Here is a 15,213-nt window from a genome sequence, read left to right as displayed (position 1 = left end):
CGACCAGACCCTCTGGCAGTCGCAGGGCTCTGGTGGCCCCCCACTCGGTATCCCTGCAGCTACAAGAGCCAGCACCCTAAATTGGGTCTCACCACCGTATTTTGGAGAGGAGTGGCCTCTAGGGGAAGACGCCTTCTCCGGGCTAAGTCAGCTAAAAGCCCCCGGGTGTCTGGGAGCCAGACTCCCCTGAGAGAGCAGGATTTTGCTTCCAGCCGCCTTCCCCAGAGCTGGCGGGCTGCCACGGGGAGGAGGGGGGAGAGGATGCTCATTAGAGTGGGGGTGTAGACGCCCTGTTTCTGCTGCAGAGGGGCGCTGCCTTCCTCTGGCAGGGAAGCAGCCTCCTGGGCCCTTGTCTCCATGCTTCTCCGTGCTCTCGGCTTCGGCTTTCTTAACTACAAAACGGGGAAAAATGCTTTCCCAACAGACTGCTCGTGGCGCTGCTGGCAGCTGTTGGTAGGATCAGTCCGGAGATTCTCGGAGGGGATCATTTTTCTCCAGTCCGACCTCTCTCCTGCCCTGGCGCCGGGTTGCTCAGTAGATGCAGTGGGATTGGGCAGAGTCAGCTTTGGTTTGAATTTCATTTCCACCATTATGAATTGTGTGACTTTGGGCTTGTGAAATTTCACCTTCTGAGCCTCAGTAAAATGGGGGGGGGGGAATGGCCCTTGCTTCACAGGGTGGTCCTAACACCTTACATGTGTTCATGTATGTAAATGAGCTGGACACATAGGTTCTCACAAAATGTTAGGGTTTGTTTGTCCTTATCAGACACGGCACGGAAGAAGCCACAGTGATACCAGTGACTATGATTTCGGAGCAAAAAGATTCCACAGACTCCCAGGCTCCCCTTTCCAGGGCTTAACAATCTTTGCAGGCAGGAAGTTCTTTTTGCTAGCTTATCTAAATCCCTCCTGCTGTAGCTGAGGTCCCCTTTGATCTGGCTCTGTCACTGCTGAAGAAGAGCTGGTCCCCGGCAGGTCACAGCATGGCTAAGTGACTCGGTGTGCCAGGCAGACTAGGAGTCCCAGTGCTCTTCTCTGTGCTCCCTGACCCCCACCCACACTTGCACACAACAGCTCAGTTCCAGTTTACCCGTGCTGCCCTGTGGTTGGAGCCAGGCAGACTGCTTGGGGCTGGGCAGAAGGGAGGTCGTGGCATCTGCCCAATCTCAGGCTTGAGGGCAGCACACCTAGAGACCAGGCGATGAACTTCCTCATTTCTGCATTTCTCCCCGGGCTGTTCCACTAGCCTCTGGGGGCTGCTTTTCAGGATTCCAGAACGCCATTAAGGGTCCTATAGAAGATAAAAGCAGATAGGCTTATTCCCCCTGGGGTCTCTTCCAGAGGGACTACTTAAGCTGGTTATGTCGGCCATCTGAGGGGTGATTCCAGTCCAAGACCCTGGTTCTTCTCCAAGCGTTTGAGGCAGAGCCTGGCGGGAGGGTGTCTCCCAGCCTGGAAGTCCCCAGAGTGCAAATTACTCACAAGCATAGCTGCGAACATACTAGTACTCTCCAGCTCTCCTCCTGGACTGAATCTTTGGGGCTGATGGCTAGTAAAGGTAGTCTTCCTAGAAGAGCTTATTCTTTATCAGCTATGTGACCTTGAGCCCAGTTAATTTCCTCTGAAGTCTCATTTGTAAATTAGGGGCATTAGAATGAAGAATGATCTAATGTGCAAAAGCATTGTGGGTACAGTGTCCAGCAAAGAGGCAGTCTTGCCCCATAGTATGGTGGTTGTTACTAACTGGAGGAGTTGAGTAAGCGGCGATGTAAAGGGGTTCCAGGTGCCAGCAAAGAAAGGCGTCAGGAATCACAGACCATACACCACAATTGCAAGAATTTTCTAGCACTCTGGAACAGTTAGTTCTTGATTAGTTATTTTAATATCACAGGCTGTTACCTCTCAGTGACGAGACTCTTCAAATAGAAAGCACCCTTAAGAGCTCCGGGGACTGAGCTCCTAACTGGGGGGCAATTCAAGTTAAGAGCCCAGGGAAGGGCCCTAGCCAGCTGATGGGTTGGGACTAATTTCACCTGAGATGCGGAGCCAACCCTTAGGAGCCCAAGGTCACTGGGCGGAGCCCCTGGGGGTAATTGGCTGGCTCTGTGTGATGTCACTGAGGCAGGGGCGGGGGCGAGGGGAGCTAGCCTCATCCTCCCCCTCCTAAGCCAGGGGGCAGGGTGTGGGGGCTCCGGGCAAGCTACCCTTCGCCGAGGGAGCTTTTCTCCTTGGCAGTCTCTCAGCATCTTCCCCCCCCCCCCCCCCCCCCCGCCCGGGGCCTGCCTCCTCCCTGTCTCCTCTGTCCTCCCCTTCCGCCCCGTCCTCCTGGCTTCCCAAAGAGCTGAGGAACCGCTGACCTCAGCTCTTCCCGCAGCGCCGGGATCGGGTTCGCGGCCTTTGTCCCGCCGCCGCCGCCGTGGGCACCGACGGGTGGGGGGCCGACCCCGAGCCGCCTGCGCGTCCCTCGGCCGGTGCACATCTCTCCGGCGGTGGGGGAAGGATATTAAAATACCCGCCCACATCACACCAGTCCCTGCTCAATTGTGAGCAGAGGAAGCCCAGCGGCCACGCGCCCGTGCCAGATCCTGCCTCTGAAAAGCCCTGGGCCCTTTCTCTTCGCTCTCGCGCCCGCTCCCACCGCCGCTCGGTCTGCGGGTTGCCAAGCGGCGAATAGACCCGGCTCTGTTCCGGGAGGTTCCGGGAGCCTTTCTGCGCGGGGCTGTCCGGCCCGCCCCCTTCCCTCCCTGCCCCGGACCTTGAGAAGCGATGGAGCGAGGCTTTGTAGGGGTAGGGCCTGGGGTGAGGGGCTCCCTGGGTGCGATTCTAGTGGTCCCCGGACAGAAATGACATTGGATGTGTGGTCCACAAACGCAGAGCTGGCCCCGCGGGCCATTGTCTGCCGATTGGAGTTTCTCAAAGATTGCATTAAATTATAGTTTATCTTGATTACTGAGTTTTTTCATACCCCCTTAACTTTTGCACTTGTGGCGAATACCTCACTCACCTCATCCTAGTCATGGATCTGGTCCACAGCTCCCGGAGTCTGTAGTTTACTTGGAAGACCCTAGAAATTGGTTTCCATCCCGGATCCCCCCTCCCATGCCCGCCAGGAGGAACAGGGCTGTGCCTGACTCCTATCCCTTTCACCCTGCAGTAACTAGAAAGCCTCCTCCTTCCCTTTATCTGGGGCAGGGCAGGGTGGAGTTGGCTAAGGGCAGCCCATAGAAGTGACCTCACCCAGGGTGGGGCCAGGAGGGGAGGCTGCTGGAGGGGAAGGTGATGGAGTTCTTAGAAAGTTAAAACTGGGAAGAGATCTTCTAGGTGACACAGGAGGAAGCAGGGGCTCACGAATCAGGAGAGTGGGGGCCGAGCCTTGTCAAGGACCTCGGACTCTATCTCTCAGCCCTCTGGTCTCCGACCTGTGGGATGTAGGTTTGAATGCTACACTGGGTGGTGAGGAGTGAACCCCCAGACAGCTGAGACACAATGTCTGCCCCTGCTGGATTGCAAGCCCTGAAGGCAGGGCCAGCCTGGTGCCTGGCCAGGGGCATGCATGAGCAGATAGATGTAGTAGGATTCCTTCCAGAGCGCCTCCCTGGCTCTAATGGTGGTGCTGTGGGAGGAAGCTTATCTATTGATTTGGGGATTGAGAGTTTCCCCGGGCAGGAGGTAGCTGGAGAAGCAGAACAGACTGCAGGCTTCATAGTCAAGCAGAGCAGGAATTGGTACCCAACTCCACTGTATTTACTCTGTGTGTGACCTAACCACTTCAAGCCTCAACTTTCCTCTCTGGAAAATGGGCATTGAAATCCCTTAGCTCATTGCATCACTCAAGTGAGCTAGTCTGCGGCGGGTGCCTGGCCCAGCTAGCATATATAAAATCTTAATTCTCTTTTGCTTCCACCTCTAGCTACCCATTCAAGTCCCATTCCTAGGACCAACACTGTCTCCCTCTTCCGGGTCAGTTGCTTTGGGAGTTAGTGACTCTTTCTGAGCCCATGTCCTCTGTCCCCCAGCTTGTACCCTTTTCTCTGAGTAACATTGCTCACCATCTGCACCCTGCAAAGCACCCTGGTGCCTACACGGAGCCACCCTGGGGCTGGCTGGTGTCTTGGCCTCAGAGGACCCCCACATCAAGATGTGCTGGGCCTCACATCCCAGGATAAAGACCCCAAGGGGAATGCCTGACTGACTCCACATTCCCGGACCCCAAATTCTGGAACCCCTCTTCGACATCCTCTTTCCCAGACTGCTCTTCTGCTAGCTCTCTGGTTCTTGGCAGGTGGGCTCCCCAGTGTTCTGGGGACTGGTCGTTGAAGGAGAAACTCCCCCCCACCCCTCACTGATGGGCCCTGACAGGCAGGGCTGCTGCTCCCCCTCCCCTGCTCTCACTGTCTCCAGGGATCCTGATTCGATTTCCTCCAATCATCAGCAGTGCCATCTGCCTGGAGTAATTAAATGGTATTTGAATTGGATCCAGAAATCCTATCACAAGCAGCCCACATGGTAGGGAGGGTGTCTTCCGGAGTTAGTGCTCGCCAGCAATGCTAGAAACTCCTCGGAGCCTTCCCAGGCCAGCCCCTGGGCTCACCTGGGAACATCTGGACGCCCTGGGCAGTAAGTGTTTGACCCTGGGTCCCACGGGCCTAGGGGCAGAGCCAGGTCTGAGGGCCAGAGTCCCAGGTACCTACCCGGTGCCTTGTGAGCAGTGGCACTCCCCTCCTCTGGAGGTGCTATCTGTCTCCCTGTGTACCTGAGCCACTCTTCCCCCACCCCAGCCCGCTGAGCCCTGCCCTTACTGACACCGCAGCACGGAAGTGTTGAAGAGGCCGTGCACACCCATGGTTCGAACCCCCACTCTGCTCCTCGCTGTCTGTGACTAGCCAGGCATCATGTCGTTTCCTCCTCTACAAATGGGGATGGCGGTATTCACCTCGGATGTTCTCTTGACGATCAAGAGGTAGTAAATGTCCATGCTTAGACACCCCCTGGCATAGAGTGAGTGTGAATGCGTGTGTCAAGTGCCACCCTTAGTGGTCGAGGTAGAATCGCTGGCCCAGTCCTCCTCCTGGTGTGGGTCAAGTGCTAGTCTGCACGTCTAGACAGGATGAGCGGGTATCAGCTGCTCCCTTCTCAGTCCGAAAACAGTTCAGTGGGGAGACTGGGAAGCTGAGTTCTAATTTCGACTTGACCTGGAACAGCTGGATAGGGGGGACGAAGGTGGTAACCTCCCATTGCCGGCAGCCTCGGCGAGGGGAGAGCCGCTGGCCTATGAGAACCTGTTGACGCCTAAGGGAAAACACTTCTGAAGAAAACCCAGGCCACCATCTGTGGTGTGGACTGGGCCTGGTGTAGCTAACTTCCCCAAACCCTGCCCCAGGGAGCTACCCCGCCTCCTCCCAGTCCCCTTTGACCCTCTGGCAGCAAAGTGCAGGCAACAGGCTGACGGGAGCATCTCCCCTGGCCTGCAGCTCTGAGTGGGCCTTGGGGGCCGGGACAGCCCTAGAAGGGACAGGATGGCGACTTGGTGGCCCTGGCTCTGTGGCGAGGCGCCCCTGCCTGGGCCCTGGATGCATGCTGGCCTGGCCCACTCATTCTTTTCTTCTCTTGGTAAATGTTGGCTTTGGAAAAGGGAGCCTGACAAGCAGCTCATTGTAAGCGCCTGGCTGATAGGGCTGGCTTGTGTGAGCCCATGAGCGACAGCGCCTAACCCACCCCCTTTTACTTTAGGCATTTGGGAAGTGCTTTTCTGCCAGTCCCTACAGCGCATGCTCACTGACTCACACTTGGTTGCCATGGGGACCTTGCCATGGCAATGGCTGCTTGGAAGAGGGAGAAGAGGTGGCTGGATGGAGATAGCCCTATCTGTGGCTGGCTCCCACCCAGCCCTGGTGCCACTTTTCTTCCTCATTATAAGGGATCCCAGCAGGATCTGGGATTGGGATCCAGGCCTGTGGCAGGCCTAGTATCCCTTCTAGAGGTCTCTGCCCTTCTCAGCGGACTTTTGACTTGGTCTGCTCTGTCAGGGCTGTGTTTGGCCTGTCCCCCTTGGCTCCTGGAGAGGAACCAGAGCTGGTGCCTGAGAATGTTCCGCCAGGCTCTGGCATCCGAGAGGGGGCTCTGCAGCTGGAGGACTGTTGCAGCCCCTGCAGGCCTTGGCAGAGGCTCAGGTTTGCTCTTTAATTCAGTCCTGAGGGGAGCAGCCAGGCCTGTCCCTCCGGTCCCCACCCTGGTGCTGAGCCTTACCTCCCCAGCAGGGGGCAAGCTGTCTTCTCTTCCTGATCTGCGGGACACAAATTCTAGGGCTCTCCGCTCAATCAGGAGTGTGTGCTTTAATGTCGGACGTGGGTTTGGTTCTGTCATACCCCACTGGACAACCTTAGGCAAGTCACTTCAAGTCCCTCGGCCTCAGTTTTCACATCTGTAAAATCAGGCAGATACACACCTCACAGATTTATAGTGAAGAAGACATAAACTCATTTAGGTAAAATACTTTTAACACAGATCCAATATATACAGTGCTCAATAAGTATTAGCAACTGCTCAATAAATGTTTGGGTGATATTTTTATTGATATTGATATTATATTTGATATAATATTGATATTATTATTACTATTGTGGTATTATTACAAAAGTTGCCTCCATCCTCTGGGGAGGCTCCTAAGCTTCCTTCCTTCTCCTCCAGTTTGTGGGAGCTGTGGGGGGCGTCTGGGGGAAGGGGAGGCTTGGCAGGCAGGTGAGGGGGAGCGGGGGGGCCACAGCACTCCCCTGCCGGCTGGGTCCGACCTGGGGCTCTCCCCGTCCCCGGCAGGATTCGGCCCCAGCTGTCAAAGGAGAAGATTGAGGGCTGTCACATCTGCACTTCTGTCACCCCGGGGGAGCCCCAGGTCCTTCTGGGGAAGGACAAGGCCTTCACCTATGACTTTGTCTTCGACCTGGACACCTGGCAGGAACAGATCTATTCGACCTGTGTGAGCAAGCTCATCGAGGGCTGTTTCGAGGGCTACAATGCCACAGTGCTGGCCTATGGGCAGGTAAGCCGCCTCCACTCCCACCAAGGGCCACTCTGACCCCCATCACCCCACCCGGTGGAAGAGAGAGCCCTGCCCCCTCAGAGCAGTGGCAGTGGAGCCATGGTTTTGTCTGTTGTCTGAGGATGCTGCAGCCTGGCTAGCTATGGGAGGGAGGCTGTCAGAGGAGACTTCCACAGGGTGTGGCTGAGGGAGGAGGGAGGGGCCAGGAGGGACAGGTGACCCGGGCTGGGAGGTGAATGGTAAGGAATTCTGCCCGGCCTGGGGTCCAGGGCTTGCTGATGTCCCCCAGAGGGTGCTGTCTAACACCTCCTTCCATCTTTGCGGGTGCAGACAGGGGCCGGGAAGACGTACACTATGGGCACTGGCTTCGACACGGCAACATCGGAGGAGGAGCAAGGCATCATTCCGAGGGCCATCGCACACCTCTTTGGGGGCATTGCTGAGCGGAAACGGCGGGCACAGGAGCAGGGTGTGGCTGGGCCTGAGTTCAAAGTCAGCGCTCAGTTCCTGGAGGTACTGTGGCCTCGTAGGGTTGGCAAGAGGGAGACTTGGGGGACAGCAAGACCATGGAAGCTGGGCTTACCCCCAGGACAGTGGAATCAGCCTAGGAAGCCGTGGCAGCATCTATAGCTGATAAATATCCTGCTGCTGGAAACATCCAAGCAAGAGCTAGAAGACCACTTGGTAGGACACTCTTAAGTGGTTTCCTGTATCAGAAGGGGCTTCAGTCGGGGCATCTGGGTGGCTCAGTCAGTTAAGCGTCTGACTTCAGCTCAGGTCATGATGTCACGGTTTGTGGGTTCGAGCCCTGCGTTGGGCTCTGTGCTGACAGCTCAGAGCCTAGAGTCTGCTTCGGTTTCTGTGTCTCCCCTCTCTCTGCCCCTATCTTCTCTCTCGCGCGTGCTCTCTCTCTCTCTCTCTCTCAAAAATAAATGAACACAAAAAAAAGAAGAAGGGGGTTGAGTCAATGAGAACCTTTAAGATCTCTTCAAACCCTGATGGATTCTCAGCTCTGACACTTACTAGCTGTGTAACCTGGGGCACATCATGTCACCACTGCACAATGGTGGCTATAATATCTATTTCCTTACGAGTTTTGTAAGGATGACACGGAAGCATATGCCTGGCACATAGTGAGAACTCCTCGGCTCTACCAGGTTGCTCCCCAGTCTCAGAGCGCCTGCCCTATCCCTTTCTGCTCGAGATCCTTCCTGACCCTCTGAGTCTTGTCTGACCCCAGGCCAGGAAGGTCCAACAGAAAGAGCTTTTCTTTGCAATAGTTCCTGCCTCTCTCTCTGGGAGAATGTCAGTGTGTCAGGGCCAGGATTTTGGCATCTGGGGGTTTTGGGGATGGAGGGAGGGATCTTCGGCCTATTAAGGGGCCTCTCAGAAGGGTCTCTAAGGTAGACCTGGGTACTGCTCATAGGTGCCTGACTCGACCAGGCACCTCCTTTAGGACACTTGAACCAGGTGCCTTCAGTTCTCAGCATCTGAAGCTCCAACCCATAGATCCCCACCAACCCCTGGCACTGGGGCATTTGCTGGGTATGGAGCTGCCCTGGGCTCTGACTGTACCCAGGTTGTCCTCTGAGGGAGGGATGTGGCTCCAGCCCTCTGTAGGTCTTCCATGGCCCACCCTGCCCACCGCACCACTGCTTCTCCCTCCTGGGCACTCAGAGCGACTGCTTTCCCCTTAGGGGAGACGTGAGAGTTTTTCTTTGTCCTTCTGGACTTTTTGCTTCTGATAAAGTGACTGCCTCTGTGTGTGTGTGTGTGTGTGTGTGTGTGTGTGTGTGTCCTATGGCTGTGTATCTCTATAAGCTTTTCCATCTCTTTGTTTTCTCCTTTCCTCTATCCTATTGCCATGGGAATCCCCAAAGAGTAGGGCAGTTCCTGGAAAACTCATGCCAAAGGGGGAACCACAAGGGGTTAAATGATGGTGCGCCTGTCTCAACAGACAGACAGACACCATGGCACCCACCTCTGCACCAGTCCCTTCCGTTTCCCCTTCCCCTTCCTGTGGAGTATTTCTGTTTCTTTAAGGCATCAAAGCCTCGGATGTCAGAGGGCTGCCGTCTGCCCCTCCCCCACAGGATTCTGTTGGCCGCTGACCAAGCTGCCCTGTCCCTTTTCCCATCCCCCAGCCCCAGCCCCCACCCCCAGCCCCGCCCCGCCTGGAGAATATGCCAACCCTTCAGCAGGTGAAGGTTTCCCTGCAGGGATTCCAAGCACAGGAATCTCCAAGATTGAGAGCATGTAAAATAAGGTGACTGCTCCTGGCCAGGTCACCTCTCCCAGTGGTCTCTGCAGGCCCTCCCCAGGATGCCAGGCCCCAAGGGCATGCTCTCCATGCCCACATTCCTTCCCCATTGGGAGGGAGTTGTCACCTCAACCCCCGGGGACCGGGGACCGTCAGTCTCTACTGAGCTCTGCCTTTCCCTCCCTCATCTGAAACCACGTCCCTACCCCTTTCCTAGCCTAGTAGCAACATAATAGGATCTGCCCAAATCTCGGTCATATCTTCCTCATTTACATCTAGGACGTTGAGTCCCCTTGTCCCCAAAAGGGTCATTAGTCCCTTGCCAAGACTGAAAGCTGCTGAATGCTGGTTGCTTGGGCAGTGGAAACAAAACCTTAATATAGTTCTTCCCAGGACCCAGCTGCCCCCCTCATACCTGTTCAGGAGAAAGATCATGGAATCTAGAACCTAGAGGGCACCAGTGTTGACAGGTTCACCTCCCAGAGCCTCAGTTTCTATATCTGCAAAATGGAGCTGATTTACAAACATGGGAAAGACCCATGGGGCTCCACACTATGTGCCACGTGAACCCAGCAGCTGTTTCTGCCCCTGCCCAGCTCTACAACGAGGAGATCCTTGACCTGTTTGATAGCACCCGTGACCCTGACGCCCGCCACCGCAGGTCCAACATCAAGATCCACGAGGACGGGAACGGTGGCATCTACACCACGGGCGTCACTTCCCGCCTCATCACCTCCCAGGAGGAGGTGAGTGTCCACTAAAGGTCCGGGACAGGCAGGGGCCGACTGCGTGGCTGGTCTCCTGTCCTCACGTATGCCTCCCTCCCCAGCTGATCCAGTGCCTGAAGCAGGGGGCCCTGTCCCGCACCACGGCCAGCACCCAGATGAACGTGCAGAGCTCCCGCTCACACGCCATCTTCACCATCCACGTGTGCCAGATGCGAGTGTGCACCCAGCCCGACCCAGTAAGGAGCCCGCAGAGGCCCAGGAGCTGGCGCATTATGGGGGCTTCTCAGGAGGGCAAAATGAGGAAGGAGCTGTGGATCTGAAACTAGCAAATCTGGGTTTGCCTCTGCCACTTGTTGATTTTTCTTTTTCGTTTTCCTTAAGCCTCAGTTACCCCCCTGTACAATGGGGTAACCAGGCCTCTATGGTTTTGAGGATTGCATGAGAATCGGGCATGTGCAATTACTGTGCACATTGCCAGATGCTCTGCCTGTGCAAGGGGAGAGGCGCCTGCAGCCTCCCTGGCTCTCGGCCCCACAGCGCCCCAGGCAGCAGTACTGAAGGACAAGGGCTGAGAGCAGAGGAGCAGCAAGGTGGGGCGAGGGCCAGGTGACTCAGACGCCGGCTTCTGCTGCAGGTGAATGAGGCTGTGACTGGGCTTCCTGAGGGCACGGCTCCCACAAGTGAGTATGAGACGCTCACTGCTAAGTTTCACTTTGTGGACCTGGCCGGCTCAGAGCGGCTGAAGCGGACGGGGGCCACTGGCGAGCGGGCCAAGGAGGGCATCTCCATCAACTGCGGCCTGGTAGGCACACGCGGCGGGTCACCAGCCCCAGCAGCTGGCACAGCTCAGTCTCAGCCCCTCTCCAGACCCTATGGCCCCTGGCTGCCCCGTCCTCCTTGGGCCTCTTGTTGGTTGCTGCCCAGGGCACCCATATGTCACTACTGTGAGGCCCTTGGTCCTTCACCCTCACTCTTGCCTCAGTTCCTGATTTCACCGAATGATCACATCTGCCTAGAAACCCTCTGAGGGAGCTTGAGGGCTGCTGGGTCATCGAGGCAGGTACAGATGGCTCGGGGCTGTCTTGTCCCGACTCCCTCTCTCCCTGAGTGCCTCCCAAGTGCCAGGGTCTGTCTCCCGCAGCTGGCCTTGGGCAACGTGATCAGCGCGTTGGGGGACCAGAGCAAGAAGGTGGTACACGTGCCCTACAGGGACTCCAAGCTCACCCGGCTCCTCCAGGACTCGCTGGGAGGCAACAGGTACCCTATAGCCAACATCCAGGGAAGGGGCAGGGTAGGCAGGAACCTCCTGGAGAATATCGATGTGAGGGTTTGATTCATGAGGATCTTGTGGATGAGGAGGCCTTCCCACTGCGGGCTGCGGGCTTGGGAGACAGGAGCCTCAAGATGCCGTATGACCTCTAGCCAACATGGTCAGACTCAACTTCTTTGTCTGTGCAACCGGGAGAGATGGTCTCAAAGTGACAGAGCCCAAATGGGGTAATGGATGGGAACTACTAGGCAGGCACAGAGCTGTGACTGGCGGTGACATATCACAACCTGCCAGCCGCCTTCACTGTGGGTTACCACCGTTGGAAGGAAGCCCTTGGCCAGGTGGTCCGGAGCCCCACATCCCAGGTTCTGCCCTGGTGAATGCCCAGGGCCTTAGGGCCTTAGGGCAGTAGGGGAATGGGTTGGGAGCTGCGCCCTGAGGCGATGCTTCTGGGGGCCTGGCTGTGCCCCTCGAACCTCACTCTCCTACTGCACCCTCCCAGCCAGACCATCATGATTGCCTGTGTGAGCCCCTCAGACCGGGACTTCATGGAGACGCTCAACACGCTCAAGTATGCCAATCGGGCCCGCAACATCAAGAACAAGGTGGTGGTGAACCAGGACAAGACGAGCCAGCAGATCAGCGCTCTGCGGGCCGAGATCGCGCGCCTACAGATGGAGCTAATGGAGTACAAGGCGGTGAGCACACTCCTGGGCGCGGCGGGCCCTTGTTCTTCAGCGTCCCTCGCACCCCGCCACCACCTCCCCACCCTGTCCCCACCACGTCCTGAGTATCGGCTCTGTGCATAGGGGTTTCCCTGGGTGAAGTGAGCACGGTCAGAGCCCCCAGGGTTTTAGCATACTAAGAGAAAGGAGGCAACTCAGCTTCTGTTGCATAGCTCTTAAGCACGGGATGGACGCCCTGCTGGGTGTTTTCACGTCCGCTGAATAGGCTACGTTGGACCAGATGAGACTCCTAGACTTTGGTACAGAAGAAGAATTGATGGGGACCGCATGAGTAGTCCAGTGTGCCTGGGGTCAGGGCAGGGGAGAGAGCTGGCCCTACTCACTCAGGTGGCCAGTCAGGGAAGGCTGCATGGAGACGGGGGCCTTTTATATGGATTTTGAAAAGTGAATGCGATATCATCAAAAGCAAGTGGACCAGGCGTTCTAGGATGCAAAAGAGCCATGTGCAAAGGAACAGAGATGGAAAAAATGGGTGCTTCTTGGGGAAGTGCCTAATTCCACATGACTGAGGCAAAATCAGTGGCTGCCTAGTAGCCCGTGGCTTGCATCTGGTACACGAATGGGTTTTGGTTTGGCTTGCCCTTTGTTTTAAAAGAATACAGCTTTGTTGTCTGCCTTTCTGAAAATCAGGAAATTTCAGTTTTTCCTGAAAAAGTTGAACATCTAATAACATAGAGCACTAAGTTGGCTGGGGTAGCATATTGCTGCCCCCTTTTAGACTGAGTCTGTGACTCTGTTAGCTCCAGTCCCCACCACTCCCTGTCGTCTTGTACCCAGACTAATTTACTCATATATGCCAACTGCCTGGGCCCTTTGAGGTTTTGGCCCTTGGGTTAGCACTTATGGTGGTATGAAGGTAGGTGCTGGAAAGGTAAGTCAAGGTAGGATTAGGGGAGGCTTGGAATGGCTGGCTATAGAATTTGGACTTTCTGGTTGTCAAGGAGAGTATTGGGAGACAGGAGCTATGTTTTAGAAAACGTGAGGCAGGGGGAGACCGGCAGCACTGCCATGTGCATCATCAACCCCTCCCCGCACTACGTGCTCTGGCACCTGACCACCCCCTGCCTGCCCCTCCTCCCAGGGCAAGAGGGTGATCGGAGAGGACGGTGCCGAGGGCTACAGTGACCTGTTCCGGGAGAATGCCATGCTGCAGAAGGAGAATGGGGCGCTGCGTCTGCGGGTAAAGGCCATGCAGGAGGCCATCGATGCCATCAACAACCGCGTCACCCATCTCATGAGCCAGGAGGCCAATCTGCTCCTCGCCAAGGCCGGTAAGTTGGGGTGTACCAGGCCAGCTCGGACACCAACAGGCTGGGGCTCCTTCTCCCCATACCCACCCTAGGACATTAGGGAGGCTGGGCTAGCCGACCAATCCACACACAGATCGATGCATTTAAGCATTTTTTTTTCAATTGATTTTATTTATTTTTTTATTTATTACTTTAAAAAAATTGTTTAATGTCTATTTATTTTTGAGAGAGAGACAGAGCATGAGCAGAGAGAGAGGGAGACATAGATTCCGAAGCAGGCTCCAGGCTCTGAGCTGTCAGCACAGATCCCAATGCGGGGCTCAAACCCACGAACCGTGAGATCATGACCCGAGCCGAAGTCAGACGTTTAACCGACTGAGCCACCAAGGAGCCCCTCCAATTGATTTTAAACCTTTTTTTTACGACACAAGTAATACATGAATACGTCTTCCTTGCTTAACATGCATGCATAAAGTAGAGGTTAAAATCCTTTCTCACTGAAGTCTCCATTCCGTGTCTTCTCTACTTCTTAGAGGTAGCTCTGGGCACACTTTCCCATATTTTCCCATACCTTTGCTCCAAGTGTGGCTATGTATTCATATGGACGTACACACATATGTGTGTGTGAATATATACTGCCTTTTTTCTGTATGTGAGATCGTATGTGTTGTCCTGTGACTTCCCATTTTCACTTAGCCTTATGCTTTGGAGATCTTTTATTAAACATATAAATCTACTTCATTCTTTTAAGCTGTACAGTGTTCCATATGTGCCGATCATCGGCAGCAGCGCCTGCGGACGGCCCTCGGTTGTTTCCGATTTCGTGCTTTTACCAACAGTGCTTGTGTATATCTGTGCACACGTACGCATCTTTCTTTGATGTGGATTCCTTTTTGGGAAAGGTCCGTGTGTGCTGTCCTACCGGACGCACAGGTACAAGACCACCAGCTTTGAGCCGCAAGTCCTTACCCTTCCTTGTTTTCTTTATTGCCCTCTCCTTGCCCCCTTCCCCCTCCAGGTGATGGCAATGAGGCCATTGGTGCTCTGATCCAGAACTACATCCGGGAGATTGAGGAGCTGCGGTGAGTAGGCCCCAGCATATCTGGGAACGGCAGAGGGCCTGGGCTGGGCCAGAGCCCGGGGCGATGTCAGCTCACTTGGCCCCGACCACTTACTCTCCCCACGCAGGACGAAGCTCCTGGAGAGCGAGGCCATGAATGAGTCCCTGCGCCGCAGCCTGTCTCGGGCCTCAGCTCGGAGCCCCTACTCGCTGGGTGCATCTCCGGGGGCTCCCGCCTTCGGGGGCAGCCCGGCCAGCTCCATGGAGGATGCCTCTGAGGTGATCCGCAGGGCCAAGCAGGACCTGGAGCGGCTCAAGAAGAAGGAGGTCAGGCAGCGGAGAAAGAGGTGAGTGGGGAGCCCCCACGTCCCGGCGGGCTCTGCAGGAGCCCTGCCACCTGCCTGTGTTTAGCGGGGAGCTGCCCCAGGGCTACTTGGGAAGTCTCTGAGCACTTTTGCTCAGGCTTTTGGGCAGAAGCCACTCTCCTTTCTCTAATGCTGCACCTTCCCCCGGGGAGAGGGAGGGTGGAGATTACGCAGGGTTAATTCTAGATTGGGGTAGAGAAGAGTAGCCACATTCTCTGCAGAACAGGAACCCAGCCCCAGCCTCCTGCCCTATCCTACCCCTACCACCCCCCACCACACGCTCAAAGCTAACCTGGCCCACCCTTTACTCCTGGGCAGTCCAGAGAAAGAGGCCTTCAAAAAGAGGGCAAAACTCCAACAGGAAAACAGTGAGGAGACCGACGAGAATGAAGCTGAGGAGGTGAGGGACCGTCCCTGTCCCCTCCCCTCTACGTGCTCACTCCTGCATCCCTACTGAGCAGAGGGGTCCCCATGGCTACCTTGGCAGGATCGGAGA

At 55.9% G+C, this 15,213-nt stretch overlaps 1 protein-coding gene and 1 long non-coding RNA gene across 8 annotated transcripts in view; one reads left to right on the top strand and one right to left on the bottom strand.

Moving 5' to 3' along the window:
• The window catches only part of KIF21B (kinesin family member 21B), a 49,949-nt gene that overhangs the window by 6,898 nt on the left and 27,838 nt on the right, over positions 1 to 15,213 (top strand). For all 7 annotated transcript variants that reach the window (XM_045048481.1, XM_045048480.1, XR_006591478.1 and 4 more), the window contains 11 exons: positions 6,816 to 7,038; positions 7,369 to 7,551; positions 9,895 to 10,044; positions 10,128 to 10,262; positions 10,661 to 10,828; positions 11,168 to 11,283; positions 11,799 to 11,994; positions 13,124 to 13,313; positions 14,311 to 14,374; positions 14,481 to 14,699; positions 15,036 to 15,117. In XM_045048481.1, coding sequence (XP_044904416.1) covers positions 6,816 to 7,038; positions 7,369 to 7,551; positions 9,895 to 10,044; positions 10,128 to 10,262; positions 10,661 to 10,828; positions 11,168 to 11,283; positions 11,799 to 11,994; positions 13,124 to 13,313; positions 14,311 to 14,374; positions 14,481 to 14,699; positions 15,036 to 15,117 — 1,726 coding nt within the window. The remainder of the gene's footprint in view (positions 1 to 6,815; positions 7,039 to 7,368; positions 7,552 to 9,894; positions 10,045 to 10,127; positions 10,263 to 10,660; positions 10,829 to 11,167; positions 11,284 to 11,798; positions 11,995 to 13,123; positions 13,314 to 14,310; positions 14,375 to 14,480; positions 14,700 to 15,035; positions 15,118 to 15,213) is intronic.
• Positions 732 to 2,249, bottom strand: LOC109495691. The gene is made up of 2 exons (XR_002151300.3): positions 1,902 to 2,249; positions 732 to 1,293 (listed from the first exon to the last, which is right to left on the bottom strand). It is a non-coding gene; the product is annotated as an uncharacterized LOC109495691 (long non-coding RNA).

Source organism: Felis catus, chromosome F1, assembly GCF_018350175.1.
Source record: "Felis catus isolate Fca126 chromosome F1, F.catus_Fca126_mat1.0, whole genome shotgun sequence".
NCBI lineage: Eukaryota > Metazoa > Chordata > Mammalia > Carnivora > Felidae > Felis > Felis catus.
Note: the sequence above shows the minus strand (reverse complement) of the source record. Positions and strands in the feature narration are given on the sequence as shown.